General features: G+C 48.9%; 6 protein-coding genes across 6 annotated transcripts; 3 read left to right on the top strand and 3 right to left on the bottom strand.

Annotated features, from left to right (window-relative positions):
* Window positions 1–34: 34 nt before the first annotated feature.
* On the top strand, window positions 35–3,592 carry H6S33_011415 (uncharacterized protein; the record flags this gene model as incomplete). The annotated part of the gene is made up of 1 exon (XM_044842774.1): window positions 35–3,592. The coding sequence occupies one exon, from the start codon at window positions 35–37 to the stop codon at window positions 3,590–3,592; it is 3,558 nt and encodes a 1,185-aa protein (XP_044696183.1).
* Window positions 3,593–7,338: 3,746 nt separating this feature from the next.
* H6S33_011414 (uncharacterized protein) lies at window positions 7,339–9,363 on the top strand (the record flags this gene model as incomplete). Its single annotated transcript, XM_044842773.1, has 1 exon — window positions 7,339–9,363. The coding sequence occupies one exon, from the start codon at window positions 7,339–7,341 to the stop codon at window positions 9,361–9,363; it is 2,025 nt and encodes a 674-aa protein (XP_044696182.1).
* A 77-nt stretch (window positions 9,364–9,440) lies between these two features.
* On the top strand, window positions 9,441–12,998 carry H6S33_011413 (uncharacterized protein; the record flags this gene model as incomplete). The annotated part of the gene is made up of 1 exon (XM_044842772.1): window positions 9,441–12,998. The coding sequence occupies one exon, from the start codon at window positions 9,441–9,443 to the stop codon at window positions 12,996–12,998; it is 3,558 nt and encodes a 1,185-aa protein (XP_044696181.1).
* A 3,669-nt stretch (window positions 12,999–16,667) lies between these two features.
* On the bottom strand, window positions 16,668–17,337 carry H6S33_011412 (uncharacterized protein; the record flags this gene model as incomplete). Its single annotated transcript, XM_044842771.1, has 1 exon — window positions 16,668–17,337. A coding segment is annotated over one exon (670 nt), but the record flags the coding sequence as incomplete, so codon positions are not given.
* Window positions 17,338–17,743: 406 nt separating this feature from the next.
* Window positions 17,744–18,100, bottom strand: H6S33_011411 (uncharacterized protein; the record flags this gene model as incomplete). Its single annotated transcript, XM_044842769.1, has 1 exon — window positions 17,744–18,100. One exon carries the CDS (start codon window positions 18,098–18,100, stop codon window positions 17,744–17,746), a length of 357 nt encoding a protein of 118 aa, XP_044696179.1.
* Window positions 18,101–19,064: 964 nt separating this feature from the next.
* Window positions 19,065–19,454, bottom strand: H6S33_011410 (uncharacterized protein; the record flags this gene model as incomplete). Its single annotated transcript, XM_044842768.1, has 1 exon — window positions 19,065–19,454. One exon carries the CDS (start codon window positions 19,452–19,454, stop codon window positions 19,065–19,067), a length of 390 nt encoding a protein of 129 aa, XP_044696178.1.
* Between the last annotated feature and the right edge of the window lie 460 nt (window positions 19,455–19,914).

Genomic DNA, 19,914 nt, shown 5'->3' with positions numbered 1-19,914 from the left:
TATGTTATCACTGACGGAAAACAACAAAAAAAATATGAAAAGAAAAAGGCAGGAAGGGAGAGCGTCCCAACCGGAGAAAAAACAGAAGATTTTGGAGGAACCTATTCACGGCCCTCGACCTATCGTTAATCAGTTCCTTTGTTTTGCGGAAAAATGTTTACCTTGTAAGGTGTTGTTGGATACTGGTGCAACTGGTCCTGTTTTGTCTGCTGTTTTTGTTGATAGTTTTGAGGTCCCGAAGGTGAAACGAGACGTCCCGGCCCGGGTATTTGGATTTACGGGAGAAGTTATGAAGGGCACGGGACACGCCTTTACACAACCATTAATTATAATGTCAAGGGGGCATCAAACACGGTTGTCATTCGAGATCGCCCCTCTCCCACTTGGCATCGACGCGATACTACCGAACTGGTGGTTGAAAGAACACAAGCCGGTTATAGGGGCAAATGGGGAAGTTTCCTACGATGGTGAGAACTGCAAGAGTCGTTGCTTCACTGACAAGGAACCTCAAATAGAAATGGACGAGGGTGTACTGGACGATCCGGAGGCCCAATTCATCGGTAGCATCTGTCTCTTGGAAGATGAATCGGTTAACCTCCGTGAAACTCTTCCCTCTTGGCTCCATGGGTTCCTTAAAGTCTTCCTACCATCGGAAGCCGACAAACTACCACCGCATCGATCTTACGACCATGCGATAGATCTCGAACCAGGAAAGCAGCCACCATGGGGACCCGTTTACTCCCTATCCGAAGTCGAGCTGAAGGTGCTTCGGGAGTACCTGGACAAAATGTTGCGATTGGGAAAGATTAGGCCGAGCAAATCCCCTGCAGGAGCCCCAATCCTATTTGTGAAGAAGAAGGACGGTAGTCTGCGACTTTGCGTTGACTACCGTGGACTTAACCGAGTATCCATTAAGAACAGGTATCCGTTACCACTTATGGACGAACTACGAGATCGAGTGGCAGGCGCGGTTATCTTCTCGAAGATTGACCTGAAGGAAGGTTACAACCTCATCAGGATCAAAGACGGCGACGAGTGGAAGACAGCATTCCGTACGCGGTACGGGCATTTTGAGTACCTCGTTATGCCTTTTGGGCTGGCAAATGCGCCGGCGACCTTCCAGAACATGATGAATGATGCGCTGAGGGAATTCTTGGATCAAGGTGTAGTAGTATACCTTGATGATATCCTAATATATAGCAAGTCTCGAGAGGAGCACAGGGAGTTGGTCGGCAAAGTCCTTAGTAGGCTACAAGAATACAATCTGGTCGCCAACCCGAAGAAATCGTTCTTCGAGCTCACTGAAATCGAGTTCCTCGGATACATCCTTGCCCCAGCAGGCGTCACCATGGCACTGGATAAGGTTATGTCTGTTACGAATTGGCAAGCCCCGCGCAGCGTTAAGGAAGTACAAATCTTTATGGGCTTTGCCAACTTCTACAGAAGGTTTATCCACAATTTCTCCGGGGTCTGTAAACCCATTACCGATTGTCTCAGGGGTGATGCTAAGAACTTTGTCTGGTCTATGACGGCCCAAGCAGCCTTCGAAAAACTCAAAACCCTGTTTACGTCTGCGCCGATCTTGGTACACTTCTCTCCAGATCGCCAGACTATCGTGGAAACGGACGCAAGTGATTTTGCTATTGCCGCAATTCTATCCCAGGTTATTGACGGAAAGACTCACCCTGTTGCCTTTTATTCTCGAAAACTTAACCCAGCGGAACTCAACTACGACGTCTGGGATAAGGAGATGCTAGGAATTGTGTCAGCCTTCAAGCAATGGCGTCACTACCTCGAAGGACCTAGCCGAACGGTTCTCGTCTATACGGATCACAAGAACTTGGAATATTTTTCAACAACCAAGGTTCTTAACCGACGACAGGCAAGGTGGGCTGAGTCTTTGGCGGAATTTGACTTCAAGATTATTTACCGCCCGGGAACCAAAAATGGGAAGGCAGATGCACTATCGCGACGGCCGGAGTACCGTCCTGAAGGGGGAGGCACGCTTGGGAAACAGCCGATAGACAGGTTTTTTAAGCCCGGACAGTTGGCAGAGGAAGAGTTTGTGGTATCAGCGGTGTCGCTTGCCTCCAAGGGGGTGATTGACTGGTCCAAGAACTTTCTGGATCATGTCCGGCAGGCGGCATCGGGAGACCCGATATGGGTAGGATTGAGAGAGAGAGTTGAGCAAGGAGAGAAGCTGGGGGAATTGAAGGATATTGCTGGAAAAGACGGGCTACTCTTTTATAAGAACCGACTCTACATTCCGGCAGACGACCGCATCAAGATCCGAATTGCACAGGCAGAACATGATTCGAAGGTGGCAGGACACTTTGGACAAGATAAAACTTTGGAACTCATCACGCGTAACTTTTATTGGCCAAAAATGAACGAGTGGATTGATGACTACGTTCGGTCATGTGATGAGTGCCAGCGCAACAAACCCAGCCGCCATAAGAAATACGGTGCGCTTCTACCACTGTCCACGCCACATTCTGTCTGGCAATCGATATCAATGGACTTCGTCGTTCAGTTACCGGAATCAAAAGGATACAACCAAATTTGGGTAGTAGTCGATAGGTTCTCGAAGATGTCGCATTTCATCCCCCTAGTAGCAGAAACGACCGCGCAGGATTTAGCGAAGATATTCCTCGGTCAAATCTGGCGACTCCATGGGCTGCCTCTTGATATAGTTTCCGACAGGGACGCCAAGTTTACTTCAAGCTTTTGGGCATCCCTTATGGAATTATTGGACGTGAGGATAAGAATGAGTACGGCTTTCCACCCTCAGACCGATGGGCAAACAGAGCGAGTCAACCAAACCCTCGAGCATTACTTAAGAGCGTTCTGCAACTACGAGCAAGATGATTGGGCAGAGCTACTCCCGTTGGCGGAGTATGCTTACAACAACTCGGTTACCACCGCCACGGGTCAATCTCCGTTTTATACCAATTACGGTTATAACCCAAGAACCAACTGGCCGACAGAAGCCGAAGTGGTCAACCCAACTAGTGACCTGTACGCTCACTTCATCCGAGGGGTTCATGATTCTGCTCTCGCTCGCTTAACAGACACCAGGGAGAAGATGGGGAAATACTATGATCGAAAAAGGGACGAACCGCCTAACTTCAAGGTGGGAGACATGGTTATGCTCAATGCGACCAATATCAAGACACGTCGCTCCACCAAGAAACTCGATCATAAGAAACTCGGCCCGTTCAAAATCATCCGACTAGCCGGGAAACGAGCCTGCGAACTGGAACTGCCGCCACAAGTCAAAATCCATAATGTGTTCCATATTGAACTCTTGGAACGGTATCGACAGAGCAGTATCCCAGGCCGAGAACAACGTCCCCCAACTCCCGAAGAGGTCGATAAGGAAGGAGAGGTGCTGTACGAAGTGGAAAGTATCGTGGGGAGCCGGAAAAGCAGAAGAGGATTAGTGGAATACCTGGTGAAATGGCGGGGCTATTCGATGAGTGACTGTACGTATCAAGTCATGGATGCTATGGATAAGGAAGTACTTGACCTTGTCCGCGACTTCCATCGAAGGAACCCCAAGGCCGTGAAGGACCAACGCCTGAGACTATAGAGGTACCCCACGTGGCTAAGTCCTTCCCCTCCACAGACACCGCGGGTGATATGTGGAGCAGGTTTACTGGAACCATAGTCTGTCAGAAGATGTCCCGAGACGTGACACCCTGAAAGGGGGGTAAGCTGTTACGGGCATGCCAAGCATTTACGGGAGTGAGAGAAAGGCTAGTAGATACCCCTATACCCTTTAATACTAATGGCAACACCACTATCAACTCCGGTTCGCACCTACGAGGTACGGTGCGATCAATATGCGACCAAATGCGGAGTTGCGGTTTTCCTAGTTAAAAAACACGTTTTCGACCCCAATAATAACCCCCGGAGCGTCAAACCGCCGGAGGGGAGTGTTTTGGTACCGGTGGATATATGAGGGACAGCTGGAATCAATCGGATCGAAGATCGGACCGCTCGGAGCGAATCGGCGCAAGCTGCCAGCCGGCCGAGTACCTATCGGCGGTACCTGTGGGCATGAGAGGACTCTGCTATGTGGGAAAGCGATGTGGGAAGAGGCCTGAGTAGGTAGCCTTGCCGTCCGAGACCTTCGAATAGCCGACGCTGACGATTATCCACCAGACGGCCGATGGAGAAAAAACATCGACAGGGAAACGTGCATTAGAATGGGTAAATAGGTTGAGGGGTTTCTGCAGGTTTAGGAGTTTGGGTTACGGACTTAGGAGTTAAATGTTCTTGGTTGTTTTTCAGGGTCTCGGGCATGCCCCGAGTGTATTCTGTATTATTAGTAGACTGGGTCCTCGAGACATAAGCGAGGGATATAAATACTGTGTCATTCACTGACTAGCCAAACCATCATCGGCGAAATCAGAGTCTTAACAATATAAATCGTTGATACGCGAGTTACAACTTTATTTGACTATACTTTTGGAAATACTTTATTCTATCGTGACTTCGAACTCTACCTGAACTACTACGTCGAAGACGGCCGAACATCAAACGTTAACTCTAGTGAATCTTTGTTGATAACGTAGCTCGCGGGGCCCGTATCGGATCAAGGAGATTCATACTCGGCGTTGACTGAAGAGACCTTGGAGACTTCTACCTTTGTAGCTGTTAGCCGAACTCTGAGCTCTGCGTAGTGTACTCTTGTGGTCTGGTACGCATCCCTCACAGGAATACCTGGTGAAATGGCGGGGCTATTCGATGAGCGATTGTACTTATCAAGTCATGGACGTTATGAACGAAGACGTACTTGATCTCGTCCGCGACTTTCATCAAAGGAACCCCAAGGCCGTGAAGGACCAACGCCTGAGACTATAGAGGTACCCCACGGGGCTAAGTCCTTCCCCTCCACAGACACCGCGGGTGATATGTGGAGCAGGTTTACTGGAACCATAGTCTGTCAGAAGATGTCCCGAGACGTGACATCCTGGAAGGGGGGTAAACTGTTACGGGCATGCCAAGCATTTACGGGAAGTAAGAGAAAAGGCCAGCGGATACCCCAATACCCTCTGTACGCTAATGTCAACTCCGGTTCGCACCCACGAGGTGCGGTGCGATCAATATGCGACCAAATGCGGAGTTGCGGTTTTCCTAGTTACAAAATACATTTTCGACCCCAATAATAACCCCCGGAGCGTCAAACCGCCGGAGGGGAGTGTTTTGGTACCGGTGGATATATGAGGGACAGCTGGAATCAATCGGATCGAAGATCGGACCGCTCGGAGCGAATCGGCGCAAGCTGCCAGCCGGCCGAGTACCTATCGGCGGTACCTGTGGGCATGAGAGGACTCTGCTATGTGGGAAAGCGATGTGGGAAGAGGCCTGAGTAGGTAGCCTTGCCGTCCGAGACCTTCGAATAGCCGACGCTGACGATTATCCACCAGACGGCCGATGGAGAAAAAACATCGACAGGGAAACGTGCATTAGAATGGGTAAATAGGTTGAGGGGTTTCTGCAGGTTTAGGAGTTTGGGTTACGGACTTAGGAGTTAAATGTTCTTGGTTGTTTTTCAGGGTCTCGGGCATGCCCCGAGTGTATTCTGTATTATTAGTAGACTGGGTCCTCGAGACATAAGCGAGGGATATAAATACTGTGTCATTCACTGACTAGCCAAACCATCATCGGCGAAATCAGAGTCTTAACAATATAAATCGTTGATACGCGAGTTACAACTTTATTTGACTATACTTTTGGAAATACTTTATTCTATCGTGACTTCGAACTCTACCTGAACTACTACGTCGAAGACGGCCGAACATCAAACGTTAACTCTAGTGAATCTTTGTTGATAACGTAGCTCGCGGGGCCCGTATCGGATCAAGGAGATTCATACTCGGCGTTGACTGAAGAGACCTTGGAGACTTCTACCTTTGTAGCTGTTAGCCGAACTCTGAGCTCTGCGTAGTGTACTCTTGTGGTCTGGTACGCATCCCTCACAGGAATACCTGGTGAAATGGCGGGGCTATTCGATGAGCGATTGTACTTATCAAGTCATGGACGTTATGAACGAAGACGTACTTGATCTCGTCCGCGACTTTCATCAAAGGAACCCCAAGGCCGTGAAGGACCAACGCCTGAGACTATAGAGGTACCCCACGGGGCTAAGTCCTTCCCCTCCACAGACACCGCGGGTGATATGTGGAGCAGGTTTACTGGAACCATAGTCTGTCAGAAGATGTCCCGAGACGTGACATCCTGGAAGGGGGGTAAACTGTTACGGGCATGCCAAGCATTTACGGGAAGTAAGAGAAAAGGCCAGCGGATACCCCAATACCCTCTGTACGCTAATGTCAACTCCGGTTCGCACCCACGAGGTGCGGTGCGATCAATATGCGACCAAATGCGGAGTTGCGGTTTTCCTAGTTACAAAATACATTTTCGACCCCAATAATAACCCCCGGAGCGTCAAACCGCCGGAGGGGAGTGTTTTGGTACCGGTGGATATATGAGGGACAGCTGGAATCAATCGGATCGAAGATCGGACCGCTCGGAGCGAATCGGCGCAAGCTGCCAGCCGACCGAGTACCTATCGGCGGTACCTGTGGGCATGAGAGGACTCTGCTATGTGGGAAAGCGATGTGGGAAAAGGCCTGAGTAGGTAGCCTTGCCGTCCGAGACCTCCGAATAGCCGACGCTGACGATTATCCACCAGACGGCCGATGGAGAAGAAACATCGACAGGGAAACGTGCATTAGAGTGGATAAATAGGTTGAGGGGTTTCAGCGGCTTTAGGAGTTTGGGTTACGGACTTAGGAGTTAAATGTTCTTGGTTGTTTTTCAGGGTCTCGGGTAGGCCCCGAGTGTATTCTGTATTATTAGTAGACTGGGTCCTCGAGACATAAGCAAGGGATATAAATACTGTGTCATTCACTGACTAGCCAAACCATCATCGGCGAAATCAGAGTCTTAACAATATAAATCGTTGATACGCGAGTTACAACTTTATTTGACTATATTTTCTGAATTACTTTACTCTATCGTGACTTCGAACTCTACCTGAACTATTACGTCGAAGACGGTCGAACATCATACGCTAACTCTAGTGAATCTTTGTTGATAACGTAGCTCGCGGGGCCCGTATCGGATCAAGGAGAATCATACTCGACGTTGACTGAAGAGACCTTGGAGACTTCTACCTTTGTAGCTGTTAGCCGAACTCTGAGCTCTGCGTAGTGTACTCTTGCGGTCTGGTACGCATCCCTCACAGTATATTGTTACTCACAAGTTCACTTGGAGTAACGAAGTCATCTTAAAAAAGAAGAACTATTACTATTATCCCTTACCACAATGGCATTCCGAAGGGATTATTTCGTAGACACCTCGGCCGTAACAGACGAGGCCGCAGAGGACGCTATGGTACTATCTGAGGCTGTTAGCCCCGATCCCCTACTCCAGGGAGGGCCCTCTACACACACTAGGTCAACGAGTAAACGCTCTACTCAAGCCCAGTTTACGAGATCCATGCAGGAGTTTTTGGATACCCATGAGGCACAAATGAGGTATCTTGGTACAGCTGGACAGGCCGTTTGGCAGCAGCTACAAAACCTCCAGGAACAAGTGCAGGGGAGTGGGCAAATTCTAGATAAGAAAGCACGGCAAGAAGCCATCGCCCAGAAGCAACATCTCGAATCGCTCTTTGAGCTCGTCGAAAATGTTCGACAAATGCAAGAAGCTGCGCGAGCCGCCGACCACGAGATTCTGGACCGTAACCATCGAATAACCCAGGACCAACTGTTGGAGGCGGAACGACAGCTGAGAGTTGCAAGAGAAGAGCGAGAGCAGGAGAAAAGGGAACAGCGGGAACTGTTGGCACAATTCAAGCAGTCCGATGACGTGAGAAACCAACGAATAGCCGAAATGGAGGAACGTCTACGACAACATTTGTCGGTAGCACCCTCCATGGTGAGCATTCCCTTGGACCCTAATGCACCCCAAACGGTTCCTGTTGGCAATGGCAAGAACCCCGAAAATGCTGGCCCAGTAGGAGGAAATGCTGGTCCCGTAGGAGGAAATGGAGGCAGGCAACCGGAGGATGCCGGCCCAGTGCAGGGAAATAGTGGCAGGAAACCGGTGAGAGCTGCCCCCGTCGGCGGGAATGGTGGAAATCAACCTCCCCAGAACCCACCAAGGGGGAACGTTGGGGGAGACCCAGAACCTTCCGACGACGATGACGACGACAACAGCGAATGGTCGCACGGTCGGAAGAATTGGAGAATGAACCGAGGCGGGAACCGGAATTCGGCGCCGCCCGAAGACGAGGATATGGTAGATTCGCTCGCCAAAATTCCCTTCGAGTTCGATAATGCCCGGAAGCATAACCTGCGGCATTGGCTCATGGAGTGTGAAATCTACTTCGAGCAGAAGCCAAAGAAGTTCCGAACGGACAGGAACAAAGTACTGTTCGCTGGAACATATACGTGTGGGTTGGCGAAGGAATGGTTTATGGAATACATCGAGACCAAGATGCTAGGACCGGCAGCCGCGGACTACGCTACTTGGACTCGGTTCCGTCAGGAGATTAGGAAACGTTTCTTAAGCACTCAAGAGGCTATGGAGAATGCGATGAAGATGCAGCAGTTTAAGTACTCTGCTAACATCGGAGACTACCTGACGAGAATGGAGATCATGAACCAGCATGCTCAGATGAAAGGAGCATCCTATCGCGCCGCCCTGCTCCAAGGACTACCAAATGAAATCCGGGAGCGCCACTCACGCTTCGATCCAACCGATGACGACTCCGAGTACATCCAACAGTTGGAACGAGCCGGCAAGGCTCATGAAGCTTATCAAGAGCAGATGAAGATGTTGGGGAAAGCGGAGTCGAGAGGAAGGGAGACGAATAATGGTGGGAACTCGCGGCAAAAGGAGAAGGGGTTTAAGATCAAGGGGAGGGCTCAGACTGAGGAGAAAGAAAAAGGGCAAGATAAGAAGAGCACTAGCAAGAACAAGTCGGGGAATAAGCCAATATACCACGACTACGACGAAGCCACCAAAGGAGTTCCGCAGCCGGTCCGAGAACAGCGAAAGACCGATGGAGTCTGTGTGCGATGTGGCCGAAAGGGTCATCTTTGGAAGTGGTGTCGTTCGGATGCTAACAGCAGTGCATCTATCTCCTCTTTCTCCCGAAAGCGTACCCGCGATGACGATGGCGACCACGATATGGAACCACCGGAACCCCAACCTCAGAGAAAGCGAATGAGGCACCGTGCTAAGAAGCCGGCTGCGACAGCTGCTGCGGAGTATACCAGTGGGCAAGCGTTTGTGCGAGAACGCGGATCGGAATCGGAAATGGATTTCGATGAGGATTTTTAAAAGGGGACTCTGATGAGTCAGGTCAGGAGTATCCCCAGATTGCTATGTTATCACTGACGGAAAACAACAAAAAAAATATGAAAAGAAAAAGGCAGGAAGGGAGAGCGTCCCAACCGGAGAAAAAACAGAAAATTTTGGAGGAACCTATTCATGGTCCTCGACCTATCGTTAATCAGTTCCTTTGTTTTGCGGAAAAATGTTTACCTTGTAAGGTGTTGTTGGATACTGGTGCAACTGGTCCTGTTTTGTCTGCTGTTTTTGTTGATAGTTTTGAGGTCCCGAAGGTGAAACGAGACGTCCCGGCCCGGGTATTTGGATTTACGGGAGACGTTATGAAGGGCACGGGACACGCCTTTACACAACCATTAATCATAATGTCAAGGGGGCATCAAACACAGTTATCATTCGAGATCGCCCCTCTCCCGGTTGGCATCGATGCAATACTACCGAATTGGTGGTTGAAAGAACACAAGCCGGTTATAAGGTCAAACGGGGAAGTCTCCTACGATGGTGAGAACTGTAAGAGTCGATGCTTCACTGACAAGGAACCTCAAATAGAAATGGACGAGGGTGTATTGGACGATCCGGAGGCCCAATTCATCGGTAGCATTTGTCTTTTGGAAGATGAATCGGTTAACCTCCGCGAAACTCTTCCCTCTTGGCTCCATGGGTTCCTTAAAGTCTTCCTACCGTCAGAAGCCGACAAATTACCACCGCATCGATCCTACGACCATGCGATAGATCTTGAACCAGGCAAACAGCCACCATGGGGACCCGTCTACTCCCTATCCAAAGTCGAGCTGAAGGTGCTTCGGGAGTACCTGGATAAAATGTTGCGATTGGGAAAAATTAGGCCGAGCAAATCCCCGGCAGGAGCCCCAATCCTATTTGTGAAGAAGAAGGACGGTAGTCTACGACTTTGCGTTGACTACCGTGGACTTAACCGCGTGTCCATCAAGAACAGGTATCCGTTACCACTTATGGATGAACTACGAGATCGAGTGGCAGGCGCGGTTATCGTCTCGAAGATTGACCTGAAGGAAGGTTACAACCTCATCAGGATCAAAGACGGCGACGAGTGGAAGACAGCATTCCGTACGCGGTACGGGCATTTTGAGTACCTCGTCATGCCTTTTGGGCTGGCAAATGCGCCGGCGACCTTCCAGAATATGATGAATGATGCGCTGAGGGAATTCTTGGATCAAGGTGTAGTAGTATACCTTGATGATATCCTAATATATAGCAAGTCTCGAGAGGAACACAGAGAGTTGGTCGGCAAAGTCCTTAGTAGGCTACAAGAATACAATCTAGTCGCCAACCCGAAGAAATCGTTCTTCGAGCTCATCGAAATCGAGTTCCTTGGATACATCCTTGCCCCAGCAGGCGTCACCATGGCACTGGATAAGGTCATGTCTGTTACGAATTGGCAAGCCCCGCGCAGCGTTAAGGAAGTACAGATCTTCATGGGCTTTGCCAACTTCTACAGAAGGTTTATCCACAATTTCTCCGGGGTCTGTAAACCCATTACCGATTGTCTCAGGGGTGATGCTAAGAACTTTGTCTGGTCTATGATGGCCCAAGCAGCCTTCGAAAAACTCAAAACCCTATTTACGTCTGCGCCGATCTTGGTACACTTCTCTCCAGATCGCCAGACTATCGTGGAAACGGACGCAAGCGATTTTGCTATCGCCGCAATTCTATCCCAGGTTATTGACGGAAAGACTCACCCTGTTGCCTTTTATTCTCGAAAGCTTAACCCAGCGGAACTCAACTACGACGTCTGGGATAAGGAGATGCTAGGAATTGTGTCGGCCTTCAAGCAATGGCGTCACTACCTCGAAGGACCTAGCCGAACGGTTCTCGTCTACACAGATCATAAGAACTTGGAATATTTCTCAACAACCAAGGTTCTTAACCGACGACAGGCAAGGTGGGCTGAGTCTTTGGCGGAATTTGATTTCAAGATTATTTACCGCCCGGGAACCAAAAATGGGAAGGCAGATGCACTATCGCGACGGCCGGAGTACCGTCCTGAAGGGGGAGGCACGCTTGGGAAACAGCCGATAGACAAGTTCTTTAAGCCCGGACAGTTGGCGGAGGAAGAGTTTGTGGTATCAGCGGTGTCGCTTGCCTCCAAGGGGGTGATTGACTGGTCTAAGAATTTCCTGGATCACGTCAGGCAGGCGGCATCGGGAGACCCGACATGGGTAGGATTGAAAGAGAGAGTTGAGCAGGGAGAGAAGCTGGGGGAAATGAAGGATATCGCTGAGAAAGACGGGCTACTCTTCTATAAGAATCGACTCTACATTCCGGCAGACGACCGTATCAAGATCCGAATCGCACAGGCAGAACACGATTCGAAAGTGGCAGGACACTTTGGACAAGACAAGACACTGGAACTCATCACGCGTAACTTCTACTGGCCAAAAATGAACGAGTGGATTGATGATTACGTTCGGTCATGTGACGAGTGCCAGCGCAACAAACCCAGCCGCCATAAGAAGTACGGTGCGCTTCTACCATTGTCGACACCACATTCCGTCTGGCAATCGATATCAATGGACTTCGTCGTGCAGTTACCGGAATCGAAGGGATACAACCAAATTTGGGTAGTAGTCGATAGGTTCTCGAAGATGTCGCACTTCATTCCCCTAGTAGCAGAAACGACCGCGCAGGATTTAGCGAAGATATTCCTCGGTCAAATCTGGCGACTCCATGGGCTGCCTCTTGATATAGTTTCCGACAGGGACGCCAAGTTTACTTCAAGCTTTTGGGCATCCCTTATGGAATTATTGGACGTGAGGATAAGAATGAGTACGGCTTTCCACCCTCAGACCGATGGGCAAACAGAGCGAGTCAACCAAACCCTCGAGCATTACTTACGAGCATTCTGCAACTACGAACAAGATGATTGGGCAGAGCTACTCCCGTTGGCGGAGTATGCTTACAACAACTCGGTTACCACCGCCACGGGTCAATCTCCGTTTTATACCAATTACGGTTATAACCCAAGAACCAACTGGCCAACAGAAGCCGAAGTGGTCAACCCAACTAGTGACCTGTACGCTCACTTCATCCGAGGGGTTCATGATTCTGCTCTCGCTCGCTTAACAGACACCAGGGAGAAGATGGGGAAATACTATGATCGGAAAAGGGACGAACCGCCTAACTTCAAGGTGGGAGACTTGGTTATGCTTAATGCGACCAATATCAAGACACGTCGCTCCACCAAGAAACTCGATTACAAGAAACTCGGCCCGTTCAAAATTATCCGACTAGCCGGGAAACGAGCCTGCGAACTGGAACTGCCGCCACAAGTCAAAATCCATAATGTGTTCCATATTGAACTCTTGGAACGGTATCGACAGAGCAGTATCCCAGGCCGAGAACAACGTCCCCCAACTCCCGAAGAGGTCGATAAGGAAGGAGAGGTGCTGTACGAAGTGGAAAGTATCGTGGGGAGCCGGAAAAGCAGAAGAGGATTAGTGGAATACCTGGTGAAATGGCGGGGCTATTCGATGAGTGACTGTACGTATCAAGTCATGGACGCTATGGATGAGGAAGTACTTGACCTTGTCCGCGACTTCCATCGAAGGAACCCCAAGGCCGTGAAGGACCAACGCCTGAGACTATAGAGGTACCCTACGGGGCTAAGTCCTTCCCCTCCACAGACACCGCGGGTGATATGTGGAGCAGGTTTACTGGAACCATTGTCTGTCAGAAGATGTCCCGAGACGTGACACCCTGGAAGGGGGGTAAGCTGTTACGGGCATGCCAAGCATTTACGGGAGTGAGAGAAAGGCTAGTAGATACCCCAATACCCTCTGTACGCTAATATCAACTCTTGACCACACTCGCGGAGTGTGGTGCGACCAAATGACGACCAAAAAACCCAGAGTCATAAAAAACACGTTTTCGACCCCAATAATAACCCCCGGAGCGTCAAACCGCCGGAGGGGAGTGTTTTGGTACCGGTGGATATATGAGGGACAGCTGGAATCAATCGGATCGAAGATCGGACCGCTCGGAGCGAATCGGCGCAAGCTGCCAGCCGACCGAGTACCTATCGGCGGTACCTGTGGGCATGAGAGGACTCTGCTATGTGGGAAAGCGATGTGGGAAAAGGCCTGAGTAGGTAGCCTTGCCGTCCGAGACCTCCGAATAGCCGACGCTGACGATTATCCACCAGACGGCCGATGGAGAAGAAACATCGACAGGGAAACGTGCATTAGAGTGGATAAATAGGTTGAGGGGTTTCAGCGGCTTTAGGAGTTTGGGTTACGGACTTAGGAGTTAAATGTTCTTGGTTGTTTTTCAGGGTCTCGGGTAGGCCCCGAGTGTATTCTGTATTATTAGTAGACTGGGTCCTCGAGACATAAGCAAGGGATATAAATACTGTGTCATTCACTGACTAGCCAAACCATCATCGGCGAAATCAGAGTCTTAACAATATAAATCGTTGATACGCGAGTTACAACTTTATTTGACTATATTTTCTGAATTACTTTACTCTATCGTGACTTCGAACTCTACCTGAACTATTACGTCGAAGACGGTCGAACATCATACGCTAACTCTAGTGAATCTTTGTTGATAACGTAGCTCGCGGGGCCCGTATCGGATCAAGGAGAATCATACTCGACGTTGACTGAAGAGACCTTGGAGACTTCTACCTTTGTAGCTGTTAGCCGAACTCTGAGCTCTGCGTAGTGTACTCTTGCGGTCTGGTACGCATCCCTCACACCGACCGAGTACCTATCGGCGGTACCTGTGGGCATGAGAGGACTCTGCTATGTGGGAAAGCGATGTGGGAAGAGGCCTGAGTAGGTAGCCTTGCCGTCCGAGACCTCCGAATAGCCGATGCTGACGATTATCCACCAGACGGCCGATGGAGAAGAAACATCGACAGAAACGTGCATTAGAGTGGATAAATAGGTTGAGGGGTTTTAGCGGGTTTAGGAGTTTGGGTTACGGATTTAGGAGTTAAATGTTCTTGGTTGTTTTTCAGGGTCTCGGGCATGCCCCGAGTGTATTCTGTATTATTATTAGACTGGGTCCTTGAGACATAAGCGAGGGATATAAATACTGTGTCATTCACTGACTAGCCAAACCATCATCGGCGAAATCAGAGTCTTAACAATATAAATCGTTGATACGCGAGTTACAACTTTATTTGACTATACTTTTTGGAATTACTTTACTCTATCGTGACTTCGAACTCTACCTGAACTATTACGTCGAAGACGGTCGAACATCACACGCTAACTCTAGCGAATCTTTGTTGATAACGTAGCTCGCGGGGCCCGTATCGGATCAAGGAGAATCATACTCGACGTTGACTGAAGAGACCTTGGAGACTCCTACCTTCGTAGCTGTTAGCCGAACTCTGAGCTCTGCGTAGTGTACTCTTGTAGTCTGGTACGCATCCCTCACAGTTTAATAACTTTGTTGACATGAAATATTCGAGGTTCCGATGGTCGCTAAGAACTTCAATTGGGAATTGTGCCCCCTCTAAATAATGTCGCCATTCCTCAAAACATCGTACGATTGCCAGGAGTTCTTTGTCATAGATCTCATAGTTACATTCCGCAGGGGAATGTTTCTTAGAGAAGAAAGCGACTGGATGTAGAATTCCTTCGTCGTCACGTTGGGACAGAATTCCAGCAGAAACATAGTCAGATGCATCGGTTTCTACAACGATTTTCCGATCCGGATCAAAGTGCATTAGTATGGGTGCCGTTGTGAACATCCTTTTCAATGTCTGGAATGCTTCCTCCCTTTCATCCGTCCATTCAAATTTAACATTTTTCTTGGTCAGAGTTGTAAGCGGAGCAACAATTTTTGAATACCCTAAAATAAAACGCCGATAGAAATTCGCAAATTCCAGAAATACTTGAATATCATGGAGATTCCTTGGTGTGGACCATTCCAAAACATCGACAACTTTCTTTGGATCCATCCTATTCCCATCCGGGGTGAGAATAAGACCGAGATACTTCGTTTCCTGAACCATAAATTCACATTTTTCAGGTTTAAGATGAACATGATTCTCATCAAGTACCTTCAAAACCTTCTGAATGTGTTCCTTGTGTTCCGACAGGGTTTCTGCATATATCAGGATATCATCCAGATATGCCGTTACGAATTGATCAAGATAAGGCCGTAGGATATCATTGATCCAGTGTTGGAATATGGCCGGAGCGTTGGCTAATCCAAATGGCATTACTGTATACTCGAAATGTCCATAACGAGTCCTGAACGCCGTCTTCCATTCATCTCCCTTAGCTACCCTGATCTGATTATATCCCTAACGTAGATCCAACTTGGTGTAGTACTGTGCCCTTGACAGTTTGGCTAGAGTTTCCTTCAATAACGGTAACGGGTAGCGATTCTTAATCGTAATTGCATTGAGGCCTCGATAATCCACACAGAGTCGAAGAGTCCCATCACTTTTCTTTACGAACAGTATAGGTGCTCCCGCTGGTGATTCACTAGCCCTGATAAATCCCTTTGGTAGATTTTCATCAAGGTATTCCCGTAGTGCTTTTAATTCGATCTGGGACAGGCCGTATATTGGTCCATATGGAGGTCGTTTACCTTCCTCCAATACGATTTCAATATCATGGGACGGTCGATGTGGTGGCAGGACAGAAGCGTCATATTCTTGAAACATATGGAGATGATGATGGAATTCTTTTGGTATCAGTTGCTTGATGTCGACAATGGGTTTCTCAACTGCTGAACCGACAATAGTATGATATTCCGGTAAAGGAATCGATATGCCATGGACAGTAATCGCCGTTCCACTGAGTGAACAGTGTTGACAGCAGTTTCGAGAGTCGAAAACAAGTAGATTCTCATTTGGCCGGATCGTAATATCATGATGTCGCATCCAGGGAATTCCCATCACAATCGGATAGTGACTCAACTGGGTAACAAAGAAAGGCACGGTTTCTTGGTGGCCATGAATATCCAACGAGAGGCGAGCAACATGGGTAATTTTTCCTGATTCGATTAGCCTACCATCCATTACCTCGAGTAGACGTGGTATCTTTAGGGGTTCCGAGGAGAGTCCATGCTTTTCCATAAAGCCTTGGTCAATAAATGCATAACCTGATGCTCCTGTATCGATAAGAGCATAGGTCGGAACAAAAGAGTGGGAATCCTGGGAGACGGAGCAGGTGACGACAAGGGAGTCTTCGGACATCTTATCCTCGGACACGGTAACAGTAGAGACAACAGAGACAGAGATAGGTGGCGGGGCTGGCCCCTTTGGTTTGCCATTTTTTACCAAAGGGGCTGACCTTTTAACGCCGGCTTTTGAGACACTTGTTCAATTGGCTTTTCTCGCCAATTGTTGATGGTACGGGGGTCTTGGGAGCGAGGGGTGAGGTAGCGAGACTTGGAAACATGGCGAGATTGGGTTTTAACTCTAGCGGCAGAAACGGAGACACGGGAGCGAAGATCGGCAATGGTGGCATTGGCTTGAACTTCCCAGGCTTTTGCAACAGAAGTGATGTGAAGAATCTCATCTTCAGCATCAGCGAGGTTCTCGTCGGCAATGGCAAGACTTTCCTGGTGTAGTGCCAGACGGAACCGAAGCTCTTCTTCTTCAACCTTCGATTCCTCCAGCTCAATCTTCAAAGCAATGATAACCTCGTCGCGACCTCGGATGATTTCGGTAGAATCTTCTTGGTTATCGCACAAGGTTTGCCAAAAATCGGCAGCCTTTTCATTGGCTGCTTCTAGTTCTGTAGTGAGGCCGGCAATGACCTCTTCCTGAGCCGTATCGATAACGGGTTCTAGTGGCGCGGGGGTGTCAAGAGGCTTGGTGAGGGCCTCCAAACACTCAGCAATAAGACTATGAGCCTCCGTAAGTTCTTCGCCGAAGTCTATATCGGCTGGGAGGGGACCATAATTGGTCAGAAATTCTGAAAGACGCTGCAGCAACGTATCTTGAGTGGTGTCGGACATGGTCGCGACCAGAGCTAAGCAAGGCGGTGTTGTATTGGTTGGCTGTAAAGGATGCAACCTAAGTGTAACGGGGACTATGGGCGTAGGAACTATGAAGCCAAGGAATACAACCGAGGCGAAGACGTGACGTAGGAGGTTCGTGGACTATGGACTATGGGGCCGAAGGGTACACCTAAGGCAAGAACGAGGACTGTGGACTATGGAGCCGAGGTATGCTACCAAGGCGGGAACGTGGACTATGGACTATGGATGGTCGTACCTGGTCTAGTATACCGGGTAAACCCTATGACGTAGTGCGAACCAAATAGTATTCGTAACTGTGAAGTACAGAGGTTGCATAAAGAAAAAAGGAAAAGAAAGAGAAACAAGAAATCACGAGACAACGCCCCCCTTATATATCCATACCCTATCCCAATGCTGACTCATACTCTCGCATAACAGAAACAGAAAGAACATAATAGAAACCCGCTTCGCTAAACCCAACCACACTGCATAACCCTTCCTCTTCGTACCCTAACACCTCGCATGACCAAACCACATGGCTGCCGTTACAGTGCTGGAGGTAGGTCTGGAGCTCTGTGAAGAACTGTTGGACGGAAATCTCGTCGGTATCCTGCCAGGCAGGCTCACAGCCGGGAATGTAGGTCTGTAGAGCGGTCCTGGGTTTCTTAACAAGCTGTGTCTGCCCGGTGGCATCAAGCTGGAGGGGCACCGGCTGCCATTCAATCTGAAGGGGTGCATCTGGAGCCGAGAGGGCGGACATTTTATATAGAGGAAGAATAATCTGAAGGTGACTTGAGCCTTAAAGATTATCTGTAACGGGGGTCCTTTCTAAGAAAAATAGAATCGGATAGAATAGAGACGGCCGTGCAAGATAGACAATCAGGTTGCAGATTATTCAAAGATACTATCGCTAGAACTCAATAATCTTTAAGGGCTCTGCTACCGATAAGAACTTGGTTTTCTTTCTGATGAAGACTGGAGAGAACAGGACTGAAGGGCGAGAATGAACCTGAGTACTTATACTCCGAAGGCCTCTATTCTCTGCTCCTAACTCCTTACTAAGTTCCGGTGGGCCTTTCCTTAGTACCGGAAACAATACCACCGCTACCCCGCTTTTCTCTAGGCGTCAGCAGGTGTTTCCGATACCCAAGGCAACCACCCTTAGTCAAAGCCTTTGTAACACCTGCAGCCTTGGTTGCCACACAACCGAGGACCTGCATGAATGAGCAACCGCTCAGGTGTAAGCTTAATCATTGCTGTAGAGCTGTCGCTTATTGTAGACTTCCCTTAGCATAGTTCCTGCTTCTTCGGCGGACATACAATGCTCAGAGGATACAGAGGATCACCGGGCAATCAGAGCTTCACTCTGGCCGGTCTTCTAGTCATTGGCGAGGCATAGACTCGTCAGTCATTGGTCCCATGAATAGATCCCCTTCCTAGCGCCCGGAATGTAGTTACTCTAACAGCTGGTAGCTAACCACACTGCCGGTACTTGCATATCACCGTGCAACTGGCTTCTAACAATAACTCTCAGCATGTAACCGGGCCCTGTGTGTACTCATACACCAGACAGTTGAAATGGCTCCGTTACAGACTGTTTTTCCCCTTTCTCCTGCTCCCGTTCTTCTTGTACCATCCTCAGTTGCCGCTCCGCCTCCTGTAACTGGTTCTGGGTTTGCCGATGGCTTTGCTCCAGAACCTCATGGTCGGCGGCTCATGCAGCTTCATGTATTTGTTTCGATATTGGCGACAAGCTCAAAGAGCGATTCGAGATGTTGTTTTTGGGCAATGGCTTCTTGCCGTACTTTCTTGTCCAGGATTTGCCCACTCCCTTGCACTTGTTCCTGGAGGTTTTGTAGCTGCTGCCAAACGGCCTGTACAGCTGCACCAAGATACCTCATTTGTGCCTCATGGGTATCCAAAAACTCCTGCATATTCCTCACGAACTGGGCTTGAGCAGAGCGTTTACTCGATTGCCTAGTTTGTGTAGAGGGTCCTCCCGTAAGTAGGGGATCTGGGCTAGCAGCCCTCGATATTACCATAGAATCTTCCCCTCCGGCGTCCTCAGTTGCGGCCGAGGTATCTATGAAATAATTATCCCTTCGGGTAGTCATTGTGATAGGGGATAATGATGATAGTTCTTCTTTTGAGGTGACTTCGTTACTCCAAGTGAACTTGTGAGTAACAATATACTGTGTGGGATGCGTACCAGACTACAAGAGTACACTACGCAGAGCTCAGAGTTCGGCTAACAGCTACAAAGGTAGAAGTCTCCAAGGTCTCTTCAGTCAACGTCGAGTATGATTCTCCTTGATCCGATACGGACCCCGCGAGCTACGTTATCAACAAAGATTCACTAGAGTTAGCGGTTGGTATTCGACCGTCTTCGACGTAATAGTTCAGGTAGAGTTCGAAGTCACGATAGAGTAAAGTAATTCCAAAAAGTATAGTCAAATAAAGTTGTAACTCGCGTATCAACGATTTATATTGTTAAGACTCTGATTTCGCCGATGATGGTTTGGCTAGTCAGTGAATGACACAGTATTTATATCCCTCGCTTATGTCTCGAGGACC

Source organism: Morchella sextelata (genome assembly GCF_020137385.1).
Source record: "Morchella sextelata strain SCLS chromosome Unknown scls_6, whole genome shotgun sequence".
Classification (NCBI taxonomy): Eukaryota; Fungi; Ascomycota; class Pezizomycetes; order Pezizales; family Morchellaceae; genus Morchella; species Morchella sextelata.
The sequence above is the reverse complement of the archived record's forward strand: the minus strand, read 5'-3'. Positions and strand labels throughout refer to the sequence as shown.